The sequence below is a fragment of the Saccopteryx leptura genome, chromosome 2 (assembly GCF_036850995.1).
Source record: "Saccopteryx leptura isolate mSacLep1 chromosome 2, mSacLep1_pri_phased_curated, whole genome shotgun sequence".
NCBI lineage: Eukaryota > Metazoa > Chordata > Mammalia > Chiroptera > Emballonuridae > Saccopteryx > Saccopteryx leptura.
Window position 1 is genome coordinate 4130125 of NC_089504.1, and position 12031 is coordinate 4142155.

The following is a 12031-nucleotide window of genomic DNA, read 5'->3' on the forward strand; positions in this document are numbered from 1 at the left end:
AGAGGAGAAAATGGACCGGGATGTTCTTGGAGGTAACGTGGACCGGCTCATTGATGGCTCAGATGTCAGAGGCGGGGGGAACAGAGCGAGGAAGGGTTTGGTCTTCCACAGCTGGGTCGATTGACGGCGGTCTCATACAGGGGATGGGAAAAGCGGAGAGAGAAGCAAGTTTGGCGGGAAAAGTCAAGTGTCCTGTCTCGGCTGCGTGGGTTTGTGACAAGTACCAGATGCCCGAGTGGCGACATCTTTGGGAAAAGGAGTCCAGAACTGAGGGAGGAACCCTCCGACTGGTCAGGCGGTGGGGGGTGAGCCCGCCCCCCTGCCGGTGCTGCCCGATGCCTGGGCGGGGGGAGGCAGCGTGCCTCAGAGGGTCTCCTTGTGGAAACGGCGCCATCAGAGGAGTCTGGGGCCCCTTCTCACACCAGTTATAGCTTCACTAGTTTTCCGATGAAGACACAAGGGGAAGGTGACAGATAGCATTTTAATTTAAGATAGAGCGGTGTCTACTTTGCGGGGAGAAGTCAAAGAACACGCAGAGAGTTTGAAGTAAGTGGTGCCTGGGAGTCCGGGGACAAGCTCCTCGGCCGGTCCCTTCCAGCCTGCCGCTCATCCGGAAGGAAGGCCCCCTCTTTCTAAGGGTTGACCTTCCAGTGGCGGTCTTGGCAGAGGAGCCCGGGCTGGCCTGCTGGACTGACGGACAGACAGGGCGGCACACAGGACAGGTGGGGGCAGGCCCGGAGTAGGACGTGTTGGGTCTTCCTGCCATCCGAGGTCCAGAGAGATGGCACCGCCGTGGCGAGCTAGCAGGCATTCCAAAACAGAGCAGTTCAGACTCGCATTTGGAGAACAACGTGAGGGCTTTCAGAGCGCATGACTGTCACTATTTCTGCCGGAAACGCACAGGGTGTTCTTAACGCTTGATGGGCTGACCTCAGAAACGCTTAGCCTGAAGTCTAGACTCTGCTTGTCGTTTGGGGTTTCTCGTATTGGGTGAGGGCTTGAGAAGAGAGGGTGGGTGGCTGCCAGAGGAGGGGAGGTCCCTAGACCGAGGGGCGCTGGAGTCGGCTAACCTAACAAGGGGGGGCTCTTAGACAGAACAGTCAACCCAAGACCTGAGTCTGGGGTCCTTATACAGGCAGAACCCATGTAAAAATAGGAGAGTGTCTTATGTGAGTTGGGGCGAGAAAGCGGAGTCCTTCTGGAATTTTCTACGGGGTGGTGAAGGCTTTAAGGGTGGGTGTAGTTGCCCATGCGCAGGGTCCCTTGGCGCACGGCATACTCCTCCCGGTGGGCCTTGAAAGCTCTCTGGCGATCGGCCTCTGTGGGGAAGGTGTCGAGATGGGCGCTCACCTGTGGAGGGAGAGGAAGGGCAGGTCAGTGGGCATGCACGCTCAGGGGGCTCTCCGGGGGCTGCCCTCCCCCCTTCCTCGCTCGCCTGCCCCGACCCCCACCTTAGAGTAATAATAAAATACCTGTTGAGGGCCCTGGCCAGTTGGCTCAGCGGTAAAGCGTTGGCCTGGCATGTGGAAGTCCTGGGTTCGATTCCCGGCCAGGGCACACAGGAGAAGCGCCCATCTGCTTCTCCACCCCTCCCCCTCTCCTTCCTCTCTGTCTCTCTCTTCTGCTCCTGCAGCCAAGCTCCATTGGAGCAAAGTTGGCCCGGGCACTGAGGATGGCTCCATGGACTCTACCTCAGGCACTAGAATGGCTCTGGTTGCAACAGAGCGATGCCCCAGATGGGCAGAGCATTGCCCCCTGGTGGGCATGCCAGGTGGATCTTGGTTGGGCGCATGCGGGAGTCTGACTGCCTCCCCACTTCTCACCTCAGAAAAATACCAAAATAAAAAAAGTAGCTGTAAGAGGGAAGAAGTGAGGAGTGAGAGCTGGGGGAGCCTGGCACGGGGTGGTGAGGGTTCTGGGACAGAAGGCAGTCCACGCAGGACTGCCTGGGCCACATAGCAGTGCTCTTTCTCCATCCCCACATCGCAGGGGTCACATGACCCTGGCTGGAGTCACCGTGCAGTGGGACCTAACAGCCAATGCCATCCTCACATGCTGATTTTGCACCATTAATACCCCCAACAAGCTGCCTCCTCCCAGAGGGACCTCCTGGCACTGTCCCTCACGCTCCTTCACAGACGTAGCAGGACCCGAGCTCTGGAACCTGTCACCTTGTCCTTCCAGAGCACACAGAACGGGGATAGATCCAAGGGGTCGGAGCCTCGTCAGTTAACATCTTGTGCAATCGGTATTTCGGCTGAGCCTTCCTTTGCAGGAGGGGAGTGACACCCCCTCCCCTCTCCTGGATTTGTTACATCACCACCAGGTGTGGGACCACCCCCTAAGATGGCATGTCTCCTTCAGGACTGCCTCAGGGGGGCGCAGGTGGAAGGGTTACCCCTTCCTCTCTTCCTACCCCCACTTCCTTCTTCCCTCCTGCATTTAGACAGTAACAAACAAGAAAGACCCCCTCTGAACTCACAGAGCTTTAATCTAGAAGGGAAGTCACCCTGACCATAATCACACAGGCATATCATTGCAACTGTCAGAGTGGCCAGCGTTGGGGTACAGTTGGCTGGGACTCCCAGGTCCCCATGGTCTTCTGTAGTGTTCAGCATGGCCATAGCTCTGTCCCTGATGGCCCGTCACCAACGGCTGTTAATGGGACGTAGCTCTGGGGTCCACGTGCCGGCCATCTCCACATGCGCCGGCCCCTGGAGTGGGATGAATGGTGACCCCGAAAGATACGTGCCCACATCTTTACCCTGAGAAACTGTGAATTCGATTTATTTGGAAGACGGGTCTTTGAAGATGGAATGTTAAGAATGTAGAGATGGGAACACTCTGAATTGTTCAGATGGGCGTCCCTCCAAGCACCCTGACGAGACAGAAGACACAGACATGGCGGGGAGGCCACCTGAAGATGCAGCCCCAATCGGTGGCCATGTGGCCGCAGCCCGGGCGCACCGGGAGCCACAGGCGCTGACGAGGCCAGGGGATGGTGGGTGCTGACGACGGTGGGTGCAGGGCGGTGTCGGTTTGGTGCTGATGACTCTCCTGAAAGCCAGCTCGAGCACAAGCTTCCTCCACCCATGTGGAGAAGGAAGATCCCCAGTGTCCAGGCCAAACACTGGAGCCCCCGGAGAGAGGGGGGTTCAGCTCTCAGAACGCCAAGGAGCAGGGGCCCCTCGGCACATTTGTGCTGGAGGCCTGCAACTGGCGTCCTCAGCTGCTCCTGCCAGCAGTGTTGTAACAACTGACCGGGCACTTGATGAGTCTGCCGCATGGATTTCACAGCAAGCCTCTGAGCATCCATTTTACAGATGGGAAAACAGAGACCCCCCCCCCCCAAAAAAGAAGGTGCTCACCACAGGCCACGCAGATTGAACCCAGCGCGGTGGGACTCTAAGGCCCAGATCTGCGAGGCTGACCTCCCCGATCTCGTAATAAATGCTTACGAAACGACGAGTCAAGTGAAAGTCACCATCGGGACGTCGTGGCTCCAGTCCCACGCGCTCCCGTGCTCTCCTCCTAAAATAGCAGCTCAGCCAGAGAGGAGGCTCCTCCTCCTTACGAGTCAGGCCTCGAGCTGTGTGTGGTCACGACCCTGTGGACCCCCCGGAGTCAAAGGATGGGAGCTGTGGAGCAAGGAATTCCTTCGGAGATGTTTCTAAATTAAGCCATCTGCAGTCTGTCTCCGCCTGGAGCTAAGAAACTGTAACGGCTTTGGCAGGAGACAGCTTTGCTGAATGGAGCTGAGTCACTGTAAGGTCAATGCAGGTGAGTAAGAGGCAGGCGCCCGGCTGCAGCGGCTCTGGGAGCCCGAGAGCAGGTGGGGGCGGGGCGGGGGGCAGGGGCTGGTTCCCCAGGTCGGCCAAGGCGCTGGTCCCGTTTACAACGGGGAGCATCCAAACAGTGTTGCCCAGACAAGGACCGGGCACCCTCACTAGGAGGATGCACTGGTGAGTAAGACAGGCCGGGGCGCTTGCCCTCGTGGACCCTGCAGGGTGGCACGGGAGGCGGGCGGAAACGCACTCTACGCATAATTAGTTGTTCCTTGACAACTGAAGAGGACTGCGCACAGGAGAAGTCTGACTCCGTCTGGGGGCAGGAAGGTCTTTCCAGAGATGATGAGGTTCCCGGCCAGAGGAAGAGGAGCGGGGAAATGTCCTTGGTGGTAGGGACCGGACCAGCCCAGCCTTGCCGTGGGAACAATGAGAGGAAGTGCAAGCAAACCCGGGTGGGTGGCTGGGGGAGGGGGCGGCAGGGCGGTGCGCTGCGCCAGAGGATCTCGCGGGAGATTTGTAGTCCAATCCACACTGCTCTGAGGACTGTAGTTCCCTCCCTCCCCGCAGACCAGATTGGAATTCAGGATTCCCAGACAGCAGGGTTCGGAGAGACCTTGGAGATCATTGAATCCCACTCTCCCATTCTACAGATGGGAAATCTGAGGCCTGAAGGCAGGAAGTGATCCTCCCAGGGTCTCTGGGAGTCCCGGGCAGAGCTGAGTCCAGCAGCCAGCTCACCGCCTTTGCTCTGGTCCACCCCCTGCCCACTTGTGGTACCCACTTTGCCAACTGGACCTAGATTCTTGGATTCCATTTCTCAGGTCCTTTGAAAACATCCACACTTTTCTTTTTTCTTTTTTTCTTAAGTAAGAAGCAGGGAGGCAGAGAGAGATACTCCCACATGTGCCCCAGTGGGACCAGGATCCACCCCACAAGCCCACTAGGGGGCGATGCTCCACCCACCTGGGGCTGCTGCTACATTGCTTGGCAACCAAGCTATTTCAGTGCCTGAGGCGAGGCCATTGAGCCATCCTCAGCACCCAAGGCCAACTCACTCCAACAGAGCCATGGCTGCAGGAGGGGAAGAGCGAGAGAAACAGGGGAAAGAGTTGGGGGGGGGGGAAGCAGAGGGTCGCTTTTCCTGTGTGTCCTCACCAGGAATCGAACCTGGGACGTCCATATGCCAGGCTGATGCTCTACTGCTGAGCCAGTTAGCCAGGGCCACATTCACACTTTTCTGATCCACTCTCAATGAGCCAACTTTCCATTTGATTGTACCCTTAACTGTGAGATACCTTTGACGTTTCCTTAGTTATGCTCTCAACTCCATTACTTCCTTCTTTGAGGGTGCTCTGTTCTTCCCTCTCAGGCTTCTGGAATTGTCTGCTCAGCTAATTACCTGTCCATCTTTCTTTTTTCCTAATGTTCCCACTTACATAACATGGCATGAGCAACTATGTTGCCCTCCGAGTTTCCTTTTATCTCACCTCGGGAAAGTCTTGAGTATGTTTATTTTTGTTCAGTTCTCTTTTCATCTAATTTCTATCTAATTTCTGTTTGGAATTCTTCTTTGGTCCTCACGTTATTTACAAATATGCTTTTAAACGTCTAGGCAATCCTGTTAGTTATGTATTGTGACTGATTCCTGATTTCATTTCTTCGGTGCTATGCCGGAGTAACCTGTGTGAAGGCGGTGCTTTGTTCATGTTTGTTGAATTCTTGCTTGTTTGGAGAGTCTGGTTTGCTTTCCACAGGAAACCCCTGTGTGGAATGAACCTGCACCAAGATAGAGAAGGTGCCACGTGATCTGGGCCAGGGCATAAGATGTGGTTGCGACCCTTTCATTCAGGTGTGAATTACTTCACTCCACAGATGGTAACCGAGTACCCACTCTGTGCCAGACCCTGTGCTGGGCATCGGGACCCCGGGAGACTGTAGAAAGCCTACGCTTTCATAGAGCCAGGAAACTAGTAATAAAAATACAACCACATCACAGATTGTTCAGTTCTGTTTGGGCCAAGTGTTGTTAAAAGAAGCATCAGATTCTTTGAGACCTTATAATATAGATGCAGAGATAGCACACTCAGACTTTGGAGCCAGAGGTGGCTTCCTGAGGAACTAGGGTACAAGCAGAGCCCGGGGTGGGGTGGTAAGGACGAGAGGGGGAGCAGAAAGTGGCCTCGGGGTCCCGCGGCAATAGAAAAGCAGGCAGAAGAAATGAACGAGCAGTTCGTGGAGGAGGGTCGGCCGGCCGGCTGCCGAGCACGGGAGAAGAGGCTGTGAGCCCAGCGGCAGTGGGGGACTAGCCCAGAAAGCACCACTTCCCGCCGTCCGAGTGGTCGTGGTGGGAATAAGTCTGAGTCAGCAACAGGAACGCCAGCCACCGAGAGGGGACTTGGCCGCCACCGGGGAGGCGGGACCCGTGCGCAGCCTGGGAACCAGTGAGCCCGTATTTACGTAGAAACCCCGGGAGAAGCTTTGGAAAAGGTCCCCGGAGGGAGGCGGACAAGAATCTTCCCGCAACACGTTGTTGGGAAGTCCTGGAGACCGCCCATGTCCCCGGTGGGGACCAGGAAAACCAAAGGCAGTCCGTTCACGCAGTGACTCCGTGCCAGTTGAAATGAGCACCCCACAGGAGGCACCGTCCAGCTGGGCAGCTACTAGCCACATGTGACCACTTAAATTTCAAGGAACCAAAATGAACAGCTTGTCGCACTGCCCACTTTCCAGGTGTTCGGCCCCGTGTGGCCGGTGGCTACGGAACTGGACGGGGCAGACGGGGACCGTTCCCACCATCACATCCCTGTCCGTGTGAATCAACACGTACAAATCTCCAAAACCACGCCGCGCGGGAGCAGTTTAGCGTTCAGGGAGGGACATCTGCGCGATGCGTTGATCTGAACAGCACAGAACTCACAGGGCGACCCTCTGCTTTGTCCGAGCACACGTCTGACTCCGGTTACGGAGAAAGACCCGGAAGAAGAGGAAGTGGCCAGAAGTGGCCCTGGCTTTGCCTCTGGCGGGGGTGGGGGGTTTCAGTGCCAGCTGTATCTCCAGGAGAGGGTGGTGGTGCAGGGCTCCTCCCTCCACACACACGATTCAGGGAGAGTGCTCTGTGATTTAGTGGAGATTTAGGCATGACGCCGTTTGAAGCAGTGGTGCTCTCAGAGGACGTGTCCCCGACCAGCGCTCCGTGACTTCGGCTCCTGCTGACTTTCCCCGTGGCTCCTCCCTGTCAGGCTCCTGCTGCCCCGCGGGGCTCGAGTTCATCTCAGTGCCACAGAAAGCATCCAAGACCCAGGAAGGAAGACATTGGTCATTTTCTTCTGCCTGGTGGCCTTGGCCTCGGGTTGGGTGGAACCGCTTGGACCACGCGCTAACCCGTGAGTGGCCTCCTGCCGTCTTTCCCATCCTCAGCAGGAGGCCTCGGCTGAGCGGGGACACTGAGGCAGCCGCAGCACGGGGCTCTGTCCTGCAGGCGGGCCGTGGGATTCCTTCGTGCCCTGTCCCCAACATGGGTCTTTTTTATTTTTTATTTTTTGTATTTTTCTGAAGCTGGAAACGGGAGAGACAGTCAGACAGACTCCCGCATGCACCTGACCGGGATCCACCCGGCACACCCACCAGGGGGCGATGCTCTGCCCCTCCGGGGCGTCGCTCTGTCGCGACCAGAGCCATCCCCAGCACCCAGGCCGCCCCTGCTCCAATGGAGCCTCGCTGCGGGAGGGGAAGAGAGAGACAGAGAGGAAGGAGAGGGGGAGGGGTGGAGAAGCAGATGGGCGCTTCTCCTGTGTGCCCTGGCCAGGAATTGAACCCGGGACTTCTGCATGCCAGGCCAATGCTCTACCACTGAGCAAACCGGCCAGGGCCCCCAACGTGGGTCTTGTTTGTAAGACGCGCAGTGAAGGGATGCGTGTTCACGCCAGGCAGGGGGGACTGGCCCTCCGCTCGGCCAGTTCGTGGGCTGAGCAGCTGCCCATGTCCCCGGCATGTCCTATTCAAAGGGCGGGGGGGGGGGGCAGCTGACTCTCCGGTCCCCTCTCATTAGCCACTGGAGGGTCCCCCAATGGACACCAAGTCTCAGTCAGGTTTGGTGGGGGGAGTGATAAAACAGAAGGCAGGGCTTGAGAAAAAAATAGCCAGATTTTAAAAAATAACCTGCCAAACAGCTAAAAAAAAAAAAAAAAAAATGACAGCTATAGAGATTTTAGTTTGGGTTTTTTTTTTTTTCCCTAAGTGACAAGACCGCAGGTGACTGGGAGAGAGATTTTGCTTGAAAAGATTGAGGGGCTGTCTCCTCTAATGAGGGCACTTGGAGATTATGGATCAGTCCCAGGTCAGTAATTCCTGTCAAGCTGGGGCCGTTGGAGGTCAGAGGCCCCGGCAGGACACGTCACTGGCGCCTGGGCTGGGTCCTGCGCTCTGATGTTGCGGGTTCTGGAGTTGAACTAATTAACGAGGGCGACAGACTCTCCTGGGACATCTGGTCCCCTAAATTGTTATTCTGCTACTGGCTCTCATTCCTCTGTTGTCCAAAAATAGACAGAGCAAGGACACAGGACTCGGCCCTCCCTGCTCGCATCTGCTGCGTCTCAGGAACAGCCAAACTCGGTGTGGAAAACAAACTTCCTGCCTGGCTGGCGGTGGCGCAGGGGACGGAGCAGCAGCTGGGGACGCTGAGGTCCCGGGTTTGAAACCCCGAGTTCACAGGCCTGAGCGCAGGCTCATCCAACTTGAGCACAGGGTCTCCAGCTTCAGCATGGGGTCAGAGACACAATCCCACGGTCACTGGCTTGAAGCCCAAGGTCGCTGGCTTGAACAAGGGGTCACTGGCTTGGCTGGAGGCCCCCCCCCACCCCAGTCAAGGCACATATGAGAAAGCAATCAACGAACATCTAAAGTGCTGCAACTACAAGTTGATGCTTTTCATCTCTTTCTATTTTCTCTCTCTCAAAAAGGGAGGGAGGAAGGGGGGGAGGGAGAGAGAGAGAGAGAGAGAGAGAGAGAGAGAGAGAGAGAAAGAAAATCAACTTCCTGCCTCCGTACAAGGTCTGGTGAGTGGGCAAAGCCGTGGCCCTGAGGGTGAGGGGCCTACCCACACCTGATGAGATAGAACACTGACACTCAGGATGGTTAAGACACTGGCCCAAGGACGCCCAGCTACTAAGTGGGAGGCCGACCTAGGATCCAGGTCTGTGCCCCACAGACTGTACGGCCCTTGAGGCTTGCTGGGGCCGAAGCAAAGACAGTGCTACCTGCCTTTGAAAATGAGCATCAAGTTGCCATTTCCAGAAGCCAAACCAATATCCCTTGCTCACGTCCAGGGATTAGCGAGGCTAGGCAGCAGTAGGGGATACGGGTGTGTGTGTGTGTGTGTGTGTGTGTGTGTGTGTGTGTGTGTCTGAACGTCCCAAAAACCCACTTCTGCTCTCCAGCTTCTAAGTGGAATAGGTATCAGCGAAGTGAGAGTCATAATTGATCATTGGGGGAAACTGAGGACCCAGCTCACCATCCCTTGTCATCTGAGGCCACTTCATGGTGGCCAATTATCACCCTCTTCCAGGTTCCAATGACAGAGTCTGGGCGATGAGCACTAATTCAACTCGTAGGCTATTTCCCCCCCCCCCTCCAAGTGGCCTGAACCTTTTTATTTTAACAGCCTCACTGAGATATAATTCATAAAATTTACTAATTTAAAGAGGAGCAGTTGGGTGTTGCCACTTTTAGGCTAATATGGATCCAGAAACATCCAATGTTTTCATTTCTCTTGGGTGGACACCTAGGAGTGGAATCGCTGGGTCGTATGGGAGCTCCGTGTTTAGCCTTTGGGGAAAGTGCTACAGTATTCTCAGCAGCAGCAACTTCTCCATCCACATCCTTGCCAACACTTGTTATTATCCGCCTTTGTATTATCTCACAGGTGTGAAGCGGCGTTTCGAGTGGGGTACACTGACGTTTCCCTAAAGGCTAGTGATGCCCGGTGCCTTTTCTGTGCTTATCGGTGAACTGTATGTCTCCATTGGAGAAATGCCTGTTCATACCCTTTGCCCATTTTAAAGTTGAGTTGTTTGCATTTCATTAGCGAGCTATAGGAGTAACATTTGCGTTTATCGACACAGTCCCTTCTCAGCAACATGACTTGAGAATATTTTCTCCTCTCCTGTGGGCTGTCTTTTCACTTTCTGGATGGTCTCATTTGAAGCCCCGAAGTTTTTCACTCTGATGACGTTCAATTCCTCTGTTTTCCTTTGGTGGCTTGTGTTTTATTTCCTATTATACGTAGCGTAAAAGGACGAGGCGGTTTCTGATACTGGGCAGCTGACGTACATAGCGTCGCTCGGGCAGGGGTGGCAAACGGGCTTTGTTTCGCCCACTCAGCGCGAACGGACTGGCGGTGGTGATGATGCCTGTCTGGGTTCACAAGTCTCTCAGGCTGAATCGAGGCTCGTGAGAAAGCGTGCGGTGATTGACTGGCAGGGTCTGCCACGGGCACAGGGGGCAGAGCTAGAGATCCACACAGAGTCTCCCAGGTAACAAGGGTGAAGGAGGACAGAGCCCTGGCGAGAAGATGGCCGTGCCTTCACCTGCCCTCCCCTCGGCCTACCGTTCCAGGCCCCCTGGGGTCACCGCAGCTGGGATGGCCAGTGGGTAGGTGAGTGGGAGGGGAGAACGTGGAGCTGGAGACCAGGGCACCAGAGAGGCCAGCCCAGGAGCCTGCGTGGACTCCCCGGAATCTTGTTATTCGTGGAGCGGCCCCAGTTTGGCGTGGGCGCAGGGACCAAACGGGGACTGGCAAATGCTCGCGCGGTTGTCTCAGGGGACGGTAATAGGGGCCGCTTTTTTTTTTTTTTTTTTTTTTTTTTTTTTTCTTTTTTCATTTTTCTGAAGTTTGGAAACAGGGAGAGACAGTCAGACAGACTCCCACATGCGCCCGACCGGGATCCACCCGGCACGCCCACCAGGGGCGACGCTCTGCCCACCAGGGGGCGATGCTCTGCCCATCCTGGGCATCGCCATGTTGCGATCAGAGCCACTCTAGCGCCTGAGGCAGAGGCCACAGAGCCATTCCCAGCGCCCGGGCCATCTTTGCTCCAATGGAGCCTTGGCTGCGGGAGGGGAAGAGAGAGACAGAGAGGAAAGCGCGGCGGAGGGGTGGAGAAGCAAATGGGCGCTTCTCCTGTGTGCCCTGGCCGGGAATCGAATTCGGGTCCTCCGCACGCTAGGCCGACGCTCTACCACTGAGCCAACCGGCCAGGGCAGGGGCCGCTTTTTAAAAATTTTTATAATAAGTGCTTCTGCTTTTTAAAAGCATTACACCCTCATGTAGGATGCAGAGGGAGGGAGGGAGCTTTCTGGGGACGGCTTCACACACAGCGCCTGAGAGAGAGAGAGAGAGAGAGAGGGAGAGAGAGAGAGAGAGAGAGAGAGAGAGGAGCGAGCCCTCCTGGTGACATCTTGAGCACAGCCCTAAGAGCGTCCTGGCCATCGAGTCTGGCTCAGGGCCTCCCTTGGTCCAGCACATCTGGGCCATTGCCTGGCAGGCTCTTGGGTGCCCTGGGTTACCTCCGGTGCTTCCCCTGAACGGCCGCCGGGAGGCCTGGAAGCCACCGCACCATCCATCCTCTGGGCTTTGCCTCCTGGCTGCTCGGGAAGAATGTCGCCCCCGCAGCTGTTGTGCAGGAGCCCAATGCAAGAGGGGGGGGGGGAAAGGAGGACCCCGTCCAACACACACACACACACACACACACACACACACACACACACACGCACGCACACCCATGCACACGCACGCACCCCAGGATGCAAATGATAACCGCCAAGCCATCACTTGTGAAGCTTGACAGAAAATAATGAGAAACACTAAATCTTTTATAAGGTCAACACTCGCCTTAGCCGAGCAGCTGTCAAACAAGAAAAGAATTTAGCGCCCGAGCCACGAAACTTCCATCGGCTCATTAAGCCCAACAGGGCCCGGGCCTGGCGTGGCGGAGGAGACGGGGCCCTGCGTTTGGTGTCAGTAATTTGCGGCGGAGGAGGCGAGAAGAAACAGCCGGCGCCGAAGGGGCCCGGGGGGCGGCTGGGGAATCGTTAGCGCGCCGGGAGCGGCCGCGGCTCCTAATTGGAAGCATTGGGCATTATCAACGGAGGATTTGCCTCAGTTCCCTGACAGCTAGTGGGCCCAAAATGATCGCCCACTTGTCAGTGTAAAAGACCATTAAAAACAAACCGTTTTGATTTAATTG

General features: G+C 56.2%; 1 protein-coding gene across 1 annotated transcript in view; it reads right to left on the bottom strand.

Moving 5' to 3' along the window:
* Nucleotides 1–478: 478 nt before the first annotated feature.
* CFAP77 (cilia and flagella associated protein 77) overlaps nucleotides 479–12031 on the bottom strand; it is a 129195-nt gene continuing 117642 nt past the window's right edge. The window contains exon 6 of the mRNA XM_066366837.1: nucleotides 479–1350. Within this exon, the coding sequence (XP_066222934.1) occupies nucleotides 1228–1350 (123 nt within the window). The 3' untranslated portion in view covers nucleotides 479–1227. The remainder of the gene's footprint in view (nucleotides 1351–12031) is intronic.